At 34.5% G+C, this 22429-nt stretch overlaps 1 protein-coding gene across 2 annotated transcripts; it reads left to right on the plus strand.

Annotated features, from left to right (window-relative positions):
- Positions 1 to 9580: 9580 nt before the first annotated feature.
- LOC107903689 (DExH-box ATP-dependent RNA helicase DExH15 chloroplastic) lies at positions 9581 to 17187 on the plus strand. 2 transcript variants are annotated; one of them, XM_016829832.2, is made up of 9 exons: positions 9649 to 10291; positions 10375 to 10550; positions 10867 to 10980; positions 11302 to 11410; positions 11495 to 11581; positions 12614 to 12732; positions 13596 to 13803; positions 13947 to 16185; positions 17017 to 17187. In XM_016829832.2, the coding sequence occupies exons 1-8, from the start codon at positions 9797 to 9799 to the stop codon at positions 16182 to 16184; spliced, it is 3546 nt and encodes a 1181-aa protein (XP_016685321.2). In that variant the 5' UTR covers positions 9649 to 9796; the 3' UTR covers position 16185; positions 17017 to 17187. The 2 variants fall into 2 exon arrangements, with proteins under 2 accessions (XP_016685320.2, XP_016685321.2); XM_016829831.2 differs by lacking the exon at positions 17017 to 17187 and having other exon boundaries at positions 9581 to 10291; positions 13947 to 16338.
- The last annotated feature ends 5242 nt before the right edge of the window (positions 17188 to 22429 follow it).

The raw sequence follows: 22429 nt of genomic DNA on the forward strand, positions 1-22429 counted from the left end.
TTATGGGAAAAAATGTAAATTTACCAAAATATTGTGTATGAATTGTATTTGAATGGAATGTTGATAAAATATATTAAATTGTGTTAATATAGATCAAGAAAGAAGAAATAGTGAAAGTGATCGGGGAAAAGAGAAGGTTATCGACTAATTTACGAAAATAGTCGTTTTGCATCCGAGGTAAGTTACGTGTAAATAATAGCAATATATTTTTATAAATTGTGAATTATATGTGAATTAATATTGAATGTGGAAGGAAAATTGTTCATAAATTATTCAAGTGATAAAGTGTTTAAAATAAAGTGTTAAGTTTAAATTCCCGGTTGAACTTAGGAATAGAAGTGGATACAAGTGACATGTCACTAGAGACCAATGTTACAGTGTTACAGTGAGTCTCGGGTGCTGGGTGATCTAGCATGTGTTGCAGGCACTTGACAGCTTCTATGAACAGGCCCGTGGACATTTCCAGTGTTATTGATCAGTGGTAGCTTCGGCTACAATTCAGTGGTAGCTACGGCTACATATCAGTGGTAGCTTTGGCTACATTTCAGTGGTAGCTGCGGTTACATATCAGTGGTAGCTTCGGCTACATATCAGTGTGGCACTTATGTGCTAATTCTCTACGTATCCGTGTATATTCCGAGTGTTCAACGGGATTAATAATGGGTTAAAGTGAATATAAAATGAAGTGTATGTGCAGGTACAATTGAAAGAATGAGCATATGTGATTAAGGTTAAGTGTATAAATGCATGTGCAAGTGAATTGGTAAGATTATGTATGTGTAAGTGATTGAAATTGCTAAGAAATGTTTGATTAGTTATATGAGAGAAATGTTAATTGTTAAATGAGTATTTATAGTTTACATGTAACTTACTAAGCTATTAGTAGCTTACACCTTTCTTCCTTTCCTTTGTTTAATAGTGTTTTGAGCTTGCTCGAATTGGGGATCGTCGGAGCTCGTATTAGACTATCACAGCCATCTCGATATTATGTGTTTTCAAAATGTTTAAAGTTATGGCATGTATAGAGTCTTAATCATTTTGAGTATGTTCAAATGATATGGCTAAGATTAGCTACTGAAATGGTTAGTAAAGAATATGTTTTGGTGTTATGTATGTTTAAATGGTAACTAATACAAAGAAGCAGTTTTTGGACAGCAGTAGTGACGTGAATTTGAAAAAATACCAAAAATAGTAGAAATGGAATTAGAGAGTTAATGAGATATAGAATTAAATCTTATCAAGTCTATTTTTACATAAAAGAAACGGTGTAGGAAAAGGAATTTTATATTTTGAGATATTTGAATTTTAGTGAGACAGGGTCAGAATGGTTTTTGAAGTCCCCTGTTCTGACTTTAGAAAATCATTATAAATTGTACAAAAATAATTATGGGTCATAGTTTATATTTCTAGATTCCTTAGTGAGTCTATTTTCAAAATATACAAACTATAACATTATATGAATTCTGTATAATGAGATAATTGATTTTTAGTGCCAAGAGGTCAGAACTGTCGAGCTGTGAAATAGGGGAAATTTTAATGAATAAACTGTACTAATTTGCCAAGTAAAAAATTCTTAAAATTTTATGGTAAGTATTAATATGAGTCTAGTTTCAGGTAAAATTTACGGATTTAAATTCCAAGTTTTGTAACTCGAGTTATAATTAAATTAGTGACAGTCGCGCAGGTGGACAGTTTTGTTGTGAACAGTGAAATTAATTTTAAAAGCAATTTTTTTATGCTCCGAATTGGTAAGTTAAGTTAGATAACGCCTCATGCTCGACTCCGGCAATGGTCTAGGGTAAGGGGTGTTACATTTGGCCAAATTGGTTGAGATATGCTATGTTTACTTACCTATTTTATGGATATATGGTAAGTTAAATTTTGTATTATACAAACTTACTAAGCTTAAATTCTTACTCTATGTTATTTTTCGTGTCTTATAGTTATTCAGAAGCTCATTCAGGTTGGAAGCTGGTCGGAGCTATTTCACACTATCCATCGGCTCTTTTGGGTACTTTTAGTAAATCAATTCTGGTTATAATGGCATGTATAGGTTAATTTGGCCAATGTTGGCATATAATTGTTTTGTTGAGATTAATCACTTATTTGGCTTGTGTTTGGTATATTTTTATGTCTATATATGTAGCCTTATCATATTTGATGTGTGCTTGATATGGTTGACATGTCTTTAAGTTGTCATTTGAGGTGCCTAATGGTATATTGATTGTATGTGGTGATATTTCATGTTCAAGACTTGATTTTGGCTTGTTTTGAATCTCTTGTTATGGCTTGTTGATGTGCAAATTATTGTGTTTAGGTTGATACCAAATTGGGTGAGAAATATGGCTTGGAAAATGGCTTATTTTCGTCCATACGGGCAGAGACATGGGAGTGTGTCTCAGCCGTGTGTGACACATGGCCAAGTGACACGACCGTGTGTCCCCTATATCTTTAAAATTGTGCAAGTTAGTATGCTCAACACGGCCTAGCACACGAGCATGTGACTTGGTCGTGTGGCCCAAGTCAAGGGAGTTACACGGGCACGGACACGGGCTAGGACACAACCGTGTGTCCCTATTTCGAATGCCCACACGGCCTGAGGCACGAGCGTGTCTCCTGACCGTGTGAGTCATAAGGCCGTGTGTCCTCTGCAACTTTGAAAATTTTCAATGTTTTCTGAAAAATTCTTTAAGTACCCGATCTAGTCCCGACTTGTTTTTAACGCATATTTTGGGCCCCGAGGTCTAGTATAAGGGATAATATGTTTTATTTCATTTGGTTTCTAACATGAATGTTACATGATATGAAATATCTATTTATTTGATCTGTAAACTCCAATAATGCTTCATAACCCTGTTTCGAAGATGGATATGGGTTAAGGGTGTTACAGTTATGGCTAACCCAGTATAGTAACATGGTAAGAACAACGAAACTATAGTGCGCCAGAGTATGTGGCGAACCTAGAACATTATGTCTAAAAGGCCCTTTGCAATGAGAATGGTTAAGGAATCACGAAAAAAGAAGACGAGGAATGCAAGAGTGGTACAAGAGATATGAAAGGCATGATAGGACCTCAGTGCAAAGCGTGACACCCATGGTATAATGAGTAGAAACTAAGGGATGCATCCACTAGAGTTAAGTTGAAGAATAAGAGATAAGGAGTTAGATAAAAGAGTTCTCAGATAAGACTCAGGTAAGTGAGAGCTTACTCATTAAGTTCTATTGAACATACCTCTGTGTTCTTATGTCACAAGTAAGTCGATCGAGGCTAAGCCAGAAGGGACGACACCAGGGCTACACCCAAGGAGAGGCGTGTTGGGCTATTATGCATACAGAGTGAGTGAAGCGAATGTTTGAGTATGAAAAGAATATTGTGATTAGGCTAGGCAAACTTTTCGTAAGCCTAGCAATGTAGATAAAATGTGTTGGCCAAATAAGTGATGTTAGTGATATTGTTTAAGGGCAATAATAGTGTCATATATATATTTTACTTGTAAGTTCTCGTTGGGTGAAAATTTTTGTTAAATGGTTGCAAGTATACATCGTACCCTTAGATGATTTGTTGTCTGGGCAGCATTACTTAATAAGATGTACAAGTTTGAAAAAATTATATGAACAAGTTAATTAAAGAAGGTAAGAGAGCGTAGCACCCGAGATCCAGGTCTAGCGAATTGGATCGGGTCGAGGGAGTTACACAGGGCGTGAAGTCACAACGTCAAGAGATATGAGGTCGTAACATCACTTGTTGGTTAGCAATGTCACGATGTGAGAAATACAAGATCACAATGTCAAAAGTCGAAGTCACATCGTTGTAACTCCAAAGTTGCAACATCACTTACTAAACATCCCAAAAACCCTTCAAAAACACTCTATAACATCTTTAAACATTATCAAACCATTTACATATGTTCTAAAGTACTATAAACCAATTTAAACTCAAAATACAAGCCATAAACACATTTAAAATAAAACATGGAATAGAGCTTGATTAAAAACATCAAAATTATTTGAATTTCAACTCAAATCTTACAAATACCATGCTCAAATTGAGCCTTTAAGTGCATGCCAAAGTCCAAATACAATAACAACTAATATAAATATATTGCAACCTTAAAAAGAGTGTGAAGTGAAACTTCCAAGCTCGGACCTTAAACTTCTCACCAAATCTATTACCTACGCATTTAAACCACTAACGCATTAAGCTCTCGAGAATAGTAAGCACACTAAGATTTCCTACTCTACCAATTCTTTCACTTTGTATTTAATCTTAATCACTTAGGAGATTTTCACTTAGAACATGTCACTTATTGATGAGGATTTAATTATCTTAACTTAATGATTTTATTCATTAAGAGAGACTTAAGTGTGACTTCATTCAATCAATCACTTTACACAGTCAAGGTGAAAAATATGGTTTAAAAACGATTTTTTGTCATAGCAGAAAATTAAATTTTGAAAAAAAGAGTCGGTTTGTGATATTTATAGTAATAAACTTTTTTTTCTCGAAAAGTAGATGTGCTTTGAGCGATACGAATCCTAGATATTCTCAACTTTCAACCAAATGACCTTCTCTACTATTATTGTATCACGAATTGCTTTAAGTGTGGGCTCGAACAATCATGAACAAAACATAGAACCATAAATGATTTAAAAAACACATTTCTATAATTATTTAAAAAACACATTCATTTCCGAATGTGACACATTTCTCTAACCTTATCATTTCCGTCCATTTTTTTTCATTTTATTCTTTATGCAATCCATTTCCGGTTTCAACGAGCTAGTGGAGGGATAGATTGGGTACATATAATTAGGGCTCAAATGATTTATAATTAAGTTCCAGCTTTTCGCCTATTAATTATAAACTCATTTAATCATGAAGTCATTCCACTATAGTATCGTGATTGAGCTCTCCCTAACATACCCTTACGAAAGTTACTCAATCAGGGCTTGTCCAATAACCTTGCCACAAGTGTATTACCCTCATAGGATTCCTTTATCTTTTTTGGGATAAATTTGTTCTCCCAATATAATTCTATTTTATCTCATGGTAATCATTACATCTTCCTTCATGAAAAGTCAATTACTATCAAATAGTAACTAAGTCATTTATCACAAAGCCAAATGACCCATGGCCACGTTTACATTTCATTTATCATGTAATCCCATTGAGAGGATATAATTTTATCATTTCTTCGGTCATGAATTCTACTATTTTGAATTATTCTACATACTACAAAAGTCATATACCCAATGCACCAAACTTTTGGTTCATTATCTATTTTAACTCAAACTTTTACTTACATCAAAGTATACACGTCACACATACATAGTCCATCATCCACTCAGGATTAAGGAATGTCACACTATGAATGTCACAAGTGAATAAATCCATAAACATATTTAGGATCTATTCTACTTAGGCCTTGTCCGATGTATTGTCAGTCCAGTTAGTTACACCTATGTCTCTATCTTCTAGGAGTCATCCACTCCGATGCTCAAAACAAAGCATCTCCCCAATTGGACTTGATAGACATCATATTAGTCTTTCAATCGGTTTGTTCATTCTCGATTAGGTTAAGGACATGTTTAGGTTTATCTACTAATACAATGTGGCTTTCTGTATTATGATTCGGCCACATAATACCACCTAGTATTAGTTAAATGTTAGATAATGTAACAACTCAATTTTCAGTAGTGCTAGAAAAAGGTGGTTTCAAAACCTCATTTCCATAAATCTGGTCCATAAATATTAAATTAAAATATTTATAGTTTGTATAAAATAATATCAAAGTTTAGTCCTTCATATTTTACTATTAATTGCTTAATTAAGGTATAGGGATTAAATTGTAAAAGTCATATCCTTATAAGTTTTTAATTAGTAAATAAACCATTTTATATTATAGGATAGTGGATGGTGATGTTATAATCCACTAATATGGTTAATTGTAGTTAAAGTGAGTTAATTAAATATTAAGTTAATCAATGTTAATTAAAGTTAAAACAAACTATATAAGGACACATTAGTGGATTTTTGTCATCTTTTACCTATTCTCTATCGTCCAAACCATAGAAACATAGAAAAAAAAGGTTTTGAGCTTCAAAAACTTTTGATCAACAAAATTGGTAAGTATTTAAGTCATTTTCTTACAATTTTTATGTATTTGAGGTCATGGGAGTTTGATTTAGCTAGCTCATGTACCAATTTGCAAAACTATTGAAATTTTTAAAAGCTGCCATTGATTATTTCTTGAAGAAATTGGTGTTAAATGGATATATTTTAAGCTTAGATGTGAAAAAGGATTAGATTGTAATGCTTAATTGTTAGTTTTCTATATTAGGAAAAATGAATAAATTGCGAAACTGATGTGAAATTTCTATAATAATAGATAGTAGAGGGTCCCTAAATGATGTGATTGAGATCGATTTTGAAACCAAAGCTCAAAATTGAAAGGTATTGTTATTTCGGTTTTAAGGACTAAATAGAATAAAATAAAAAACATAAGGGCATTCAAAAAATAGAATTAAATAGGTTCATGCATATCATGGAATGATATAAAAATTTTTGGTATTGATAAATTGTTTAAAATAATTGTTTAGATCGAGAATTGGATCAAACTGGAGATAATCGGGGAAAAGCTAAAAATATTGATTAGTCCTTGCAAATTCAACTTTTTTATTGTTTTAATCAGGTAAATTCATATGGTATGAATGTGTTTAAATTTTTATGTATTTGTTGTGTATATATGTTTGATTGTGGGTTCAATTGTGGCAAATTGGCATGAAATGTGAGATTTCGACTAAATTGTAAAGAAATGTTTATATGTGTTAAAGATGCCCATGTGAACTTAGTAAAATAGGAATTCCAATAAGGCCTTGTGCACACTTGTATGGATTGATGACAGATATTATCAAGATCCTGCATTTGTTGAGGACTCAAAGATACATGTGACACAAGTTTAGTGTGGACTAATGTCATTTTAAAGGTTTAGCCTAAACGAGTAACTTTACATATTTCTAGCTTGAAAAAGCTATCAGATGTTTTGTTATAAATGTTTAGCCTAAACTAGTAACCTGACACGGATACATTTAGCTTGGGCGAGCAACTAGTGTGGTATAGTTACCTATGCATCCGAGTTTGTTTTCTAGGGTTCATCAGGCGATACAACTTATATGAAAGGAAAAATTGAATTGTGATAAAAAGAACTTGATATTCAAATATAAAGATATTGAAATAAGCATGAACCATGTGTTTGAATGAGAATGAAATTGATTTTGTGACCCATTATGTCATGAACTAGCATATTGATCACCTACGGCATTATTTAGTTTGATTTTGGGTATAATACTCACCTTGTTGATTTTGTGATATGTTATGTTTAGCCAAACTAACCAACAATGTGGTAGTTTAACATATTTAATTGAAATAAGGTAAGTTTTTTTTTAATGCCTATGAACTTACTAAGTATCGTATATGCTTACCTCGTTGCTTTCCCTTTTTCCTTGTAGATCAGCACCCTATGGAACGTATCAAGTCGGATCAACTGGAAGCTCACACTATCCTATTACTGAATCGATAGTTTTTTTATCATTTTGAGTCAGGGTTGTGTCATGTATATAGGTGCCATGGTATATACTTAAATGTATAAAAATCTTGATAAATTAGTATCTTGTGATGAATATGGTACATAATGATGATTTCAAACGTTGGACATGGTATGTTTGATTTTCATGCTTGAATTATGTGTTAAATAGATGGTTATCTACTTCATGTTTAAAATCATGAAAGTTGTCATGTTGAACTGTACATGTATGCATATGTGAGTTAAGTTAAACATGATTAACATAGTTGAATGGATCACTTGGGATCAAACATGTTTGAATGATGGTTGATGAATAATGTAGTCTAATTTGGATAGTTGATTGTTATATTTTGAAGCTTATAAGACATTGATGTGCATAATATGCCAAAGTGTGTATAAATGAAATGAAATAGTGTGTTTCAATATGGTAAAAGATAAGTAAAGTTTGGTATTGGATGACTGATTTGGTATGCTTTAAAGACATTAAAATGTTTAAGTTCAATTGATTGTTTAAGTAATGAATAACTTGTTGAAAAGTTGAGTATGAGTATTAAGCTCATTTGGTATGATTTTGGCATGTTTTGAATCAGGTAAAGTAAATGTTTTATGCATAAATTGGTATGCTTGGTGGAAAGTTTGAAATAGGTACCAAATGACTCAATTTTTTTTATCAAAAACAGAGTTCACGCCTTGACGAGCAACTCTTCTCATCGCAATGTTGACCGACAATAAGTGACGTCGAGTGGCTTGGCGTTGTGATGTGACAAATTGTTTGGCGATGTCGCGACGTGGAAGTGATGACATCATGACGTTGGCCCTGAAATTTTGAAACTTTGCAATTGGTCCTATTGCGTTCTCGAGTCAACAAAAAACTATCATAAGCTCGGTTAAGACTTGTTTTGATTGTTTATCCATAAATGAATATGTTTAGCATTTAATTACACGTGCATGTAAATATTTTTCTATAAATTGACTGTAGTTGCTCCAACAGCGACTATAGCACCTTGTAGCTTGGACCCGACAACTGGGTCAAGCGAGGGGTGTTACAGATAACTAGTGAGTCAATATTTGCTTTTATTTTGCTTTGCGTGCAAAAACATTGAGGACAATATACAAGGGTACCAATGTAATTTATAAATATTTTTATTAAACCAAATTGTTTGAAAAATACAAGTATACAAAACGAATATATTACACTTGGGGCACTAGATCCAACAATTACTTTTTTTATTAGTTCATTTACTCACTTGCTGATCACCTAGCCCTTTTAATGAATTATTGTTTCACTAATTCACTTATTACTATTGGCATCAATAGTCTCTTATTGAATCTTCTTCTATTAATCTATCACTACTTGCACTTATCATCAATGCCATTTTATTCCTATCTTTTTTAGCTTACATTGAAATTTTACTTCCAATTATCAATAATTGTAACATTTAGCCCTTAGTAAATTCTAGAAAAATTCATTTGGATACTCGGGATTTCAACCAAACACTATACACTAATTTGCACTAAAGGTGTAACCAACCTTACACCAAATCACTTAAGGTCCTCACTATGAACTTAAGTGTTATGCTATATGGCATAAATATCTGTCTTCACACTAAACACTATCTTCAACACAAAGCGTGCACATCCTTATTAGTATGCTAATTGTACCCTCACTATTTCACTAAGTTTACTAGAGCATTGCACTTACTTATCACATTTTCAAAATCTATATTGTACATCGTTACCACACAATAACTCATGTACACATAATTACATACACATTTCTAATATTGTTTGTTTTAAAAGCCATTTATGATTATTCGTTTATCAAGTATTACTTTGTGCATTTCACTGGTTCACCTATCAACTTTATGGACACTTCACTTTGCTCATAATCATCATTGCAATTTACTCATTCATTTATTTTGAAATGATCTGATAGAAAAATATAATTTTAAAAATTAAAAAAAGATAAAATATTAAATGGAGCGCTTTTTTTTTTTGGTGAAGTTGGGAAGCGAAAAAATCCTCATACAAAAAAAATCTAGTGTAACGCTGGCTGAAGTAGACAACGAAACGAAGCAAAGATATTCTGTAATTTATATAACAAAATAAATATTCAAACCGCCGCCGGTTCAATTTTGTATTGGTTGGTATCCAAATGGATTGTCCAGTGGTGTAAGTAACTCGGTCTACAATACCGCTGAGCAACTCCCGCCATGAACACTCTCTCAATCCTCACCCTTCCTTCTCTTTTCCGACAAGCCAAACACTCCCAATTCCCTCACTTCCGCTCCATTTCTCAATCCCTACCTTTCCCTCGCCCCACTTCCATCCTCTCTCCGCTTTCTTTTCGTCTCTCTTTCAAATCCCCTCGCTCTCCCTTCTCCGCTGAGCCCCAACTCTCTGACGAGGAACTCGAAGATGACGAAGACGACGATGATTTTGAAGCTGCTGATGAATACGACGAATACGAAGACGTTTCCGGTGAAGTTTCCAATGATGTCCGACCGAGCGAAGACGAAGATGAAGACTATACCGAAAACGAAAACGAAAACGAAAAAGAAATCTCAGTGGATTCATCCAACTGGCAGATAGAATCCACTTGGCAACGAGTTGAAAAGCTTTGTAATCTAGTTAAGGAATTGGGGGAGGAAATGATTGACGTCGATGCACTCGCTGATATTTACGATTTTCGCATTGATAAATTTCAGGTTCCTTATTTTTAATATGTTCTTTAAAGATAAAAAAGAAGAAGAATTTGAAGTTCTAATGATCTTGCCCTTGTATTTTGAAGAGAATGGCGATAGAAGCATTTTTAAGGGGTTCGTCTGTGGTGGTTTCAGCGCCCACCAGCAGCGGAAAGACTTTAATTGCGGAAGCTGCTGCCGTGGCGACGGTAGCCAGGAGAAGGAGGTTATTCTATACAACTCCGCTTAAGGCATTATCCAATCAGAAGTTTCGACAGTTTAGGTAATTAGAGCTATTTTCTTCCCCTCTCAACATGCATAATGAATTATAATTTTCGTTTTCTATTACCTTTTTCAAATAATTTTAAGTTTCGTTAGTTTGTCAGTGGTTTTGGGTTGAAACATGCTATTAATGCATTAAATTTTAAAATTTAAACCTCACCATAATTGTGGAGTTCATATGGCCTCCAGGCTCCAAATAACTTTCAAGGCGCCCTGCCACTATGAATAGTGGCATTGGGTCATGCTTACATTGTAGTGCAAATAATTATAGGTGATATGAACCCTTCGAGCTGATATAGTGATCTTTGTTGTTTTAGGGAGACATTTGGGGATAATAATGTTGGCCTTCTCACAGGAGATTCTGCTGTCAACAAGGATGCTCAGATTTTAGTCTTGACTACAGAGATTCTGCGGAACATGCTGTATAATAGGTACATCGGATAACAGTTTCAGGAATTTCATGGTATGAATGGTGGAAGAAATGTACTTGGTATTTCCAAAGCATAAGCATGACATTTGTGCAGCTTTGATGTGAATGGCACCAAGTATCTAGTGCATATTAATTAGTCACTGTATTATATACTTTTATGTATTAAGTATGGTATATCACTTTGCAACTTGTGGTAGCAGTTTCTACGTTCATCTAGGTATTTCATGTTTCAATTTCAAGTTGCAACCTCCATAAGTTTCCTTCTTAATGTTCTTGTTAATTGGTAATATTAAGCATGTTGGTTTTGGATTTGTTGATGCAGTGTTGGAATGGCTTCTTCTGGGAGTGGTCTTTTTCATGTTGATGTGATTGTTCTTGATGAGGTTCATTATTTAAGTGACATATCTCGGGGTACTGTGTGGGAGGAGATTGTGAGTTTATCTGATTTTTGAATCTCATTTATATCTAGAATGTCAAATGCAATACATTTTCACCAAGTTCTGAAATATTTTCAGGTGATTTATTGCCCTAAAGAAGTTCAACTTATAAGCCTGTCAGCGACAGTTGCAAATCCAGATGAGCTAGCTGGTTGGATTGGTCAGGTAGCGTTCCTTGTCTTATTATATCATATGTTCCAGCACTGATATTAGTTCAAATGTTTGAGAGTTGTCATCTACTGTCTGTATCTTTCCTTGCTTTTGTTTGTCTGCTCTACCTCTTGGGTTCACAAACTCAAAATGGATGTTCTGGTGAAGTGTTTATGCCTTAATCTCGATATTGGAGTTGAAGTGTTACTACTTTTCTGCATTTTGGCTTTTCCTCCATGATGAAATTTATTGCTTTTTTCTACTGCTTGTTACACTTCTTGATGTACCTTTTTTCACATGGCTTGATTACTAAAAAAAGATCATGTGCAATATATTGTCTGGTCAAGCATGATCTCATGGGGCTTGAGTTGATGTCTCAGTGTATTAATTTGCTGGGCTTGGCATCCTGTGCCAAGATGAGCTTTGTCAGAAGTGCATATGCTCTAGTCTTAGTTTTGTAATTTTGATGTTTCACCAAGCATGTAATATTGGTTGTGGACTCCATTGAGTTAAACTTGTTTTATTTATTTATATTTTGGGTGAAGGCGGATTTGAACCTAGTGCTGTGCCAAATGTTTTGGGTAAATTTGTTTTTCTTGAGGAAAATTCAGCCTTTATTTCTTTATAAGTGTTATCTCCATGAGCAAGAATGCTGTTTTCAACTCATCCATATTTTTGAATGTCCTTGGTCTTGGGTTTCAGGTAATCTTCTGCTTTTGGGATTTCTCATTTAGTAAATGCCTAAATGGTATTGGGGCCAGTTCCTATATAGTAAATTCTTAAATTTGCATCTTTGTTGTCTTGGTTTGACTCATCTATGGGAAACTGTATTTATTCTACAGTGGGTTTCTTGGTTCATATTCCAAGTCAGATTGGTATGCGCGTTGAATGTGCACAAAGATTTGAAAGTTCCCTCCTAGCTATGTGATCTTCATTCACTTGCACATAATTGCTGTGCTTTGTGGCTTTACCTCTATATCTTGGAATCATAGTCTATGAGCCTATGAGATTATTGAAAATTTCCCCTTAATCTCCTTTTGTTTCTAGATTCATGGTAAAACAGAGCTGGTAAAATCATCATGGCGTCCCGTTCCATTGACTTGGCACTTCTCAACAAAGACCTCTTTATTTCCGCTTCTTAATGACAAGGGAACACACATGAATAGGTATTTCAATCGGAACTGCTGACCTTATGCAACTTCTTATTCATATGCTGGAGGAATATTTGGCTGTAGGCACTTGACATGTGTGTCTGTTATTATATAATTTAAATAGGTATGAGACTGGTCATTTCACGTTTACCACGATACTGATTACTCTATTGTTCACATTTAAAAGGAGTAATCTGAAGTACTTATACGTGGCCTGATGGAAAATACATTGGGATTCTAGGTTTTTAGTGTGAAATTATGGACATTTGACATGTAGATGTTTAGTGTTTTATTGTGTAAGATGAGCCTCCTTATTTCATTTTTACCAAAATACTCTACTTAAAATTGCCTATGGTTTCTATAATAATGATTTGAGATCGGTAAAATGGGTAACCCTCAACATCATCGATACTTATTCTTAGTTTAATTGTTGCTATTTTTTACCATACCCAGACGTGCAGTCATATCCAGTTTTTTCTCGGATTAATTTTTTCTGTCTGTACTTTTAGAAATTCCATCTCTCTCTCTCTGCAAAATGAAAATTGATAAAATTTCATAACTGTAAGTTAGGAAATAAAAATTGATAAAAATGAAATTGTTTGCATTTTTTCTGTTGAACTAAAATGATAAAAATTTCATTATTGCATCTTTTCAATGGTTATTTTCTGTAATTTTTCAAGTCAACATATTTTCTTGCAAGTTATAGCTTTCTGTTTTCCAAGTATCAATTTAAAGCAATGTGCATGTAGTTAAAATTTGTCACGCTTGTAAATTATAACTTCATTGAATGCTTTTTTGTTTGATTATATTTTGCATAGTATCACATTTATCTGTTACTACTTCTGACAAGTTTTCAATTTCTTTTGGAATTTGAGCAGGAAGTTGTCACTCAATTATTTACAACTTTCTGCTTCAGGAGTTAACTCGTACAGGGATGATGGATCTAGAAGAAGGAATTACAGGGATGATGGATCTAGAAGAAGGAATTCACGAAGACATGGAAGAAACGGTAGCTTTGATAGTATAGTTGGCATGTCTGAGCAGCCTCTTTCAAAGAATGACAAAAACATGATTCGCCGTTCACAGGTATGGTTTAGTGATTTTATACTTGCAGTTTGCGTAATTTGTTTGCAAATAAAGGATACTTTTCAGTAATATCCTTTTACCTGATTAATAACAATCCTAAATGAAAAAAAGTATATGTTTACAGCTTACACAATAATTTTCAGGTTCCTCAAGTTGTTGATACACTATGGCAACTCAAAGCAAAGGACATGCTTCCAGCAATTTGGTTTATTTTTAATAGGAGAGGCTGTGACGCAGCTGTGCAGTATGTTGAAGATTGTAGCCTTTTGGATGAGTGTGAGATGAGTGAGGTAGAACTTGCATTGAAGAAGTTTCGGCTTCTGTATCCTGATGCTGTGAGGGAGACTGCAGTGAAAGGACTAATTAGAGGGGTGGCTGCACATCATGCTGGTTGTCTTCCACTATGGAAATCATTTGTTGAGGAGCTCTTTCAGCGAGGACTTGTTAAGGTTGTTTTTGCTACAGAAACCCTGGCGGCTGGAATTAATATGCCTGCTAGGACTGCTGTTATTTCATCTCTTAGCAAAAGGACAAGCACTGGACGTATCCAATTAAGCCCTAATGAACTGCTTCAAATGGCAGGGCGTGCTGGACGTAGAGGCATAGATGAAAGGGGCCATGTTGTGATAGTGCAGACTCCTTATGAAGGTGCTGAAGAGAGCTGCAAGCTTCTATTTTCTGGAGTTGAACCCCTCATATCACAGTTCACTGCTTCATATGGAATGGTGTTGAATCTTCTAGGAGGTGCAAAAGTTACTCGTCACTCCAATGAATCGGATGAAACAAACACATTACAAGCAAGGAGAACTTTGGAAGAGGCAAGGAAATTAGTTGAACAAAGTTTTGGAAATTACTTAGGCAGCAATGTGATGCTTGCTGCAAAAGAGGAGCTTGCTAAAATACAGAAAGAGATAGAAGCATTGACTTACGAAATTAGTGATGAGGCTATAGATAGAAAGAGCCAGAAACTTCTAACGGAGGTGGCATATAAGGAGATTGCAGATTTACAAGAGGAATTAAGGGCAGAAAAACGTGTCAGGACTGAACTTCGAAGAAGGATGGAGTTGAAGAGATTTTCTGCTCTGAAACCTCTCCTAAAGGATTTTGAAAATGGACACCTACCCTTCATTTGCTTGCAGTATAAGGATTCTGAAGGAGTTGAAAACTTCGTTCCTGCTGTTTATCTAGCAGAGGTTGAATCGCTTGATGGGTCAAAACTTAAGAACATGGTTTCGGTTGATGATTCTTTTGCACTGAGCAGTGTTGGAACATCTGACACTCATCAAGATGTTGAACCAACTTATTATGTGGCCCTTGGTTCAGATAACTCCTGGTATCTATTTACAGAAAAGTGGATTAAAACTGTTTATAGAAGTGGCTTTCCCAATGTTGCTTTAACTCGGGGGGAAGCTTTGCCCCGGGAAATAATGAGGACACTTCTCGATAAAGAGGAAACACAATGGGAAAAACTTGCTGATTCTGAGCTTGGTGGTCTATGGTGCATTGAAGGATCTCTGGAGACATGGTCTTGGAGTCTAAATGTGCCAGTTTTAAGTAGTCTTTCCGAAAATGATGAGGTGTTACATATGTCACAAGCATACATTGAATCAGTGGAACGTTACAGAGAACAAAGGAACAAAGTTGCACGTTTGAAGAAAAAGATAGCCCGTACTGAGGGCTTCCGAGAATATAAAAAGATCTTGGACAGGGCTAAGCTTACAGAGGAAAAGATAAAACGGTTGAAGGCTAGATCAAATCATTTGATCAATAGAATGGAGCAAATTGAACCTTCTGGTTGGAAGGAGTTTCTACAAATCAGCAAAGTCATTCATGAAACAAGGGCATTAGACATCAATACACATGTAATATTTCCCCTGGGTGAAACAGCAGCTGCAATTCGAGGAGAAAATGAACTGTGGTTGGCAATGGTACTTCGAAACAAAATCTTGCTAGAGTTAAAGCCTGCGCAACTCGCTGCTGTGTGTGCGAGTTTAGTGTCCGAGGGGATCAAGGTACGCGCATGGAAAAACAATAATTACATATACGAATCTTCGTCTACTGTCCTAAATGTGATTAGTTTACTAGAAGAACAAAGGAACTCGTTTGTCCAACTTCAAGAGAAACATGAGGTAGAGATAGCTTGTTGTTTAGATGGCCAGTTTTCAGGAATGGTGGAAGCCTGGGCGTCTGGGTTATCATGGAGGGAATTGATGATGGATTGTGCAATGGATGAGGGTGATTTAGCTCGACTATTACGAAGAACGATTGACCTTTTGGCTCAGATACCTAAATTGCCTGATATCGATACTTTGCTGCGGAAAAATGCCACAACTGCATCCAATGTCATGGATCGTCCACCCATAAGCGAGCTCACTGGATGAAGTAAGTTCCTTTGCAAATAACCTTTATTTTTGTTTAACATTGTAAGAATTTGTTGTATTTGTACTATTAATTAAATAGATGATTGAGTTTGGTATCAAAATTCAAGTGATATCAATTCAATCATTAAAGTGATTAAAAAAAACTTAATACTTTTTGGAACAATTAGGGTTTTTTTACAGAAATAATATAAAAATAATAATTAATTACAAAAATGGGTCAAGAAAAAAATTATTTGCGAAAATGGGCTGTTTTGAACAGTTTTCACCGTTGCCACCTGACACACCGGCGGCACCACCCTTCTTTTCCCCATTCATCAGCCAATCATTGGTTTTAAAAACGATTTTTTTTGTGCCGTCATTTTATTAGGCAACATTAGTATTTTTTTTTCAAAATACTCGAAAAAATACAAGTATACCGGGTAACAAAAAAATTATTTTTTTAATGGTGTCATCGGTTTGTCAGGCGGCACCAACAAGAATAAGAAAAATATTTGACTAGAAATAAATAAAAAAAACTGAAGTTGAAAAAATAGCCCTAAAAAAGGGAGAGAAGAGTAGAGTCAAAACTCCAAATCCACTTGCAAACTGTTAATCTTTTATAAGAAAAGAAAAAAATAATTAAAAGCTTTGGGTTTGGTTCTTTACTATTTGTTGTTGTCCTTCCCTTACTTCTCTTCTCTAATTTTAAATGTTGAGAAAATTAAATATTCGTAAATGTTGAGAAAGATGAAATGTTTTGGCATAATTGTCGAAAATACCTTCAATGTTAATAGATTTTTTGGGTTTCAGCCATTTTTTTGGATTGATGCTTTAAATGTTACGAATTTTTCAGAAAGTAGCTCAAGTTTAACGGAAAACGTGAGTTGACCGTCAATCAAGCGCCAGTCAACGAAGTAGCTTATATGACGTGCGAGGATGAAGATGATGTGTCAAAAATAATGAATTAAATATGAAATTAAAATAAAATAATTTTATTTATTTATTTATTAAATATTTTTATACATCTTAAAAGATACCAATATAATTAAAACATTGATAAACATATCAATTTTTTAAAGAAAATTAATTTTTAATATTGTTTTAAACTTTATATAATTTTAAAAAAAATCGTTTTCAATAAATTTGGACAATTTTATGTCTAAATTCATTTTAAACTTTACTTTTAAATGGTTTTTTTATTAAATTTCAATTTATTTAATATTTTTATGAATTTTAATAATATTTTACCAATTTATAAAATTTTAAAAAATTACTTTTAGATTTTAAAAAAAATTAAGATTTGAAAGAATGAACTTGGAGAAGTATATCTAAAGTTCATTCTAGCAAAAAAAATTAAAAAAATGTTCATTTTAATTTTTTCTATTTTAAAAAAAAATAATTTTTGCTGACGTGGCAATGTACTACTATGTCATCAATTGTTGTTGACATGAAATATCAGGGTTGTAATGATCAACATTACTCAAAAGGTTTACTTAGCTAATTTTGTTGTTTAAAGGTTGAATTGAATACAAAAATTTCAAAAGAACTTAATTAATTTTTTTCAAAAATGTTCTTGAGTAAAAAATATCATGGGTAAATTACACTTATGGTCACTTTTGTTTATTTTAGGTTACATTTTAGTCACTTATGTTTGAAATATTACGTTTTAGTTACTTACGTTATCTTGTTATAACATTTTAATCGCTGAGCCGTTAATTGTCGTTAATGGTGTAACAGTAAGCTGGCGTGGCATGTTAAATCATCATTTTAAACAAAAATTTTAGGTTAAATTATACAATCGATCCCCATATTTTTTTGATTTGGGCAATTTAATTTATTTTTTATGTCCTTTAAACTTTACTCTCTTTTTTTCTCTTTATTTTTCATTCTCTTATGTTTCTTCTTCTATTTTCCTACCTTCTCCATATCTTTTAACATATCAGGAAGTCGAATTGGCAATGAAGAAAGAAGTAAGAAGTCGAAAGCCATCATTGCCTATAATAAAAACCCATAAAACCGTACCATGATTCTTTCTTCACTACTAATTCGACTTCCTGATATGTTAAAAGAAATGGAGAAGGTAGGAAAACAGAGGGGGAAGCAGAAGAAAATGGAAAAAAAATAAAAGAAAGTTAAAACAACATAAAATAAAAAATTAAATTGCTCAAAATGAAAAAAAATATGGGGACCAATTGTATAATTTAACCTAAAATTTTTGTTTGAAATGATAATTTAACGTGCCACGTCAACTTACCGTTACACTGCTAACGGCAATTAATGGCTCAATGACTAAAATGTTACAACATGATAACGTAAGTGACTAAAACGTAACATGTCAAACATAAGTGACTAAAATGTAACCTGATGTAAACAAAAGTGACCATGGGTATAATTTACCCAAATATCATTAATCCTTCTTATTTTTATAAAACATCATCCGTACCCTATATAAAACTTCCTCGTCTTGACTCTCTTAGAAAGGGGAAAGGATTGTATGAAACAATGATGCCACGTCATCTGTATCCTTTTTTAATAGTTTTATGTCACATCAGTATTTTCATCTTGAATTTTAGTATTTTCATCTTGAAAAAAAATCAAATTAAAATTAAAATTCTGAAATTCAGGATGTGGCATAAAACTATTGGAAAGGGATAATATCATTATTTTATAAAAAAATTATGAAGAATAATATAAGAAAACATACGTATATACATATTTATCAAAGTAAAAAAAAAATTGAAACTAAAATATAAAAGTAGATATATATGTATATAAAAGTTAGGAAATAAGATAAAAATAAAAAACCTATGTATAAAATATATACAAGTATACATATACTATATATAAAACAATATATATATTACATAAAAAACGATGCATGCGTATGAATATAAAGATAATAATAAAAATAAAAATAAAATAAAATAATGGTATAACATAATTATAATAATAAAAATAATTAAATAAATAAAATAGCTGAAAAAAAGGACTAAATTGAACTTAAAAACGAAAAAAAGGGGTAGATTTGAAAATAAATAAAAAAGGGACGAACTTGAATGCGCGAACAACAAAGGAGGACTAAAAGGGAAATTAATCCTGCCCTCCAAAACGCTGCGCAACGACGGACCCAATTGAAACAAAAATGAAATATGCAGCTAAATTTTAAAAAAAACAAAATGGGTTTGATTGAACACGTCGCAAAAGAGAGGGTCTAATTGCGTAAATTTCCCTTTTAGGCCAGAACGCGCGGACCCTGCTTGCGGGTCGGGTCGACGCGCTGATCTGGCCCCCTTAAACGGCGTCGTTTTGTCTTTCTTTAAAAATAAACAAAACAGAAAGAAAAACATTAGAAAACCATTCTGTTTTTTTTTTCTAAAAGGGGAGCAGTGGCTCTGCTAGGGTTTTTTTTTAAACCCACTCTTTGCGCTGCCGATCAAGCCTAGTGCTCATGCCCCGATTTTGACGGAGAAGATACCGGCTCGACGACTCTAGCGACCAGGTAAGTCTCTTCCAACTTTCTTTATACTTCAAACAAAAAATAAATAAAAAATAAAAGGAAAAAAAGAGAGAAAATAACAAAACGAAACTAAGAATGATGAACATTGAGTAAATAAAATGGAAAATCACCTTTTGTATTCAAAAATTTTTTTATATCTCTTTCCTATCAATATTTTTTCTATATTTTCTTTGTATTCCCCTCCTTTTTCTTTCTTTACAGTATATTCAATGGCTTTTTATAGCCGAAATAAGAATAAAAAATCAAGAAGTGAATCGGTTTGATCTTATTTGATCTGCATATCTTTGATTTTTTCCCCTTTTTTTGCTGTTTGTTTCTTGCTGTGCACGTGAAGGTCGGGGCTTGGTTGCGGCGCGAGTTCATCCTTGAAACCCTAGGGGTTTTTGAATCTGTTTTGGGCCGCATGTAGTTTGGCCACCGTATTTTGGTTTATTTCAGTTTGGGCCATATAGGCCCACTTGTAATTTGGACTGCTTTTATTTTCTTCATGTAGGCCGGGTAAAATTTAGGTATTACAGCTGCCCCTCTTTGCTCGTTATCGTGTAACGGGAATAGAGCAAAGACTTTAAAAATGCCCAATTTTGTCCGGTGGTGCTGGACTTTGGTACTCTTCTTCTTCAAGTATTCTCATTCCTTCTTACTGCATCTTCAGAGGTATAGGAGCTAGTGCTTCAATCTACTCCACTGCAATGCCATGGATATAGGATTCGTACGTTGTAGTTTCTCAAGAGAACAAAATTTGCTATCTTTAATCTGCTCCACTGCAACTTCAGGGAGACTTATAGCTTCAACTTGATCTACTGCAACTTAAAAATGAATTGGATGCGATCTACTCTACTGTAATTTCAGAGAGATAAGATCCATCACTCTAATCCACTCCACTACAACTTTAGGGAGCCAGGATTTGTTTATCTAGTCTGCCCCGCTGCAATTTCAGGGGGATAAGACTTGTTTTCTTGAGTTTGCCCCACTGCAATCTCAAGGGGATAAGATTAGATACGATCTACTCTACAGCAACTCCAGAGAGCTAAGATCTGTGGATTTAATCCACTCCACTGTAACTTCAGGGAGATAGGATTATTGGATTTAATCTGCTCCACTGCAACTTCAGGGAGATAAGATTCGCCACCTTCAGTCTGCCTCACTGCAACTTCAAAAGGATAAGACTTGCTTACTTAGTCGCTCCACTGCAACCTCAGGGAGATAAGACCTGATATCTTCAATCTGTCTAACTGGAATGTCGGGGAAACAAAATTCGTCGTCGTAGCTTCAATCTGTTCCACTACACCGCCAGGGGAGTAAGATTCACCGTCGTGGTTTCAATCTGCTCCACTGTAATGCCAAAGAGATAGGATTCGTTGCCCACAGCTTCAATCCACTCCACTTCAGCTAATCCAAGCCTTAACGCTAGGGAGATAAGATTCGCCGTCGTGGCTTCAATCTGCTCTGCTACAATGCCAGGGAAATGAGATTCGCCATTGTGGCTTCGATCTTTTTAATTGCAATGTTGGGAAAACAAGATTCACCGTCGTAGCTTCAATCTGTTCCACTACACCGCCAAGGAAGTAATATTCGCCGTTGCGGCTTCAATATTTTTAATTGCAATTTTGGGGAAACAAGATTCGTCATCGTAGCTTCAATCTGTTCCATTACATCGCCAATGAAGTAAGATTTGCCATTGCGGCTTCAATCTTTTTAATTGCAATGTTGGGGAAACGAGATTCGCCGTCGTAGCTTCAATCTGTTCCACTACACTGCCAGGGGAGTAAGATTCGTCGTCGTAGTTTAAATCTGCTCCACTGTAATGCCAAAGAGATAGGATTCGCTGCCCACAGCTTCAATCCGCTCCACTTCAGCTAAGCCAAGTCTTAACGCCAGGGAGATAAGATTCGCCGTCGTGGCTTCAATCTGCTCCGCTATAACGCCAGGGAAAAAGGATTCGCCATTGTGGCTTCAATCTTTTCCATTGCTACGTCAAGGCGATAAGACTAATGTCTTCGATCTGCTTCACTGCCAGTATAGGAAGGCAAGATTTGCTATTTTCAACCTACTCCACTGCTGCTCAGGGAGACAAGGCTGGTATCTTTGATCTGCTTCGCTGTCAGTACAGGAAGGCAAGATCTGCTATCTTTACTGGTCTGTTCTCTGGGGAACATGACCTGTATAATGAACCTAATTATGCCTAATGATTAGGATGGTATGATCAAAATGAATCAAATGCTTCTAATTAGGTATGAGTGAATGGTGTTTGCATGAATGCAGATTTTTTTCGAGAATGATCCTGCTTAGGTTGTCATTACTCGAAGTTTACTAAGGCTTTAATATTGACGCGCTACAACGCCTTTTTGCTCGACTGGCATCTCCAAAGAAATACTTGATCAAATTGCCCCCCACTGTGAACTTCAAAGTTGAATCCACTGGGACGCAAAATTTGTATCATCTTTCTCCCGCTGTGACCCAAGGGTAAAAGAATCTAACTTTTTCTCAATCCTCTCTTATCACGATTCAAGGATACAGAATACGAAGTTCTTTGGTCTTTTACACCATTCCTAGGGTGTCATATCAAATGCTCATGCATAAATGAAGAATTTTCTTCTCCGAGGAAACCTCTTCCTATTGTTTGGTGATCATTGCTTGCTTGTTCATTGAAGCCTTATCATCGACACGACATCTTGTCATTTTGTTTAATCAATACTTTGACAAAAAAATTTGAAGGGATAGTCTCAATTTAGACTTTTCCCTCTTTGAT

Source organism: Gossypium hirsutum, chromosome D05, assembly GCF_007990345.1.
Source record: "Gossypium hirsutum isolate 1008001.06 chromosome D05, Gossypium_hirsutum_v2.1, whole genome shotgun sequence".
Taxonomy (NCBI): Eukaryota; Viridiplantae; Streptophyta; class Magnoliopsida; order Malvales; family Malvaceae; genus Gossypium; species Gossypium hirsutum.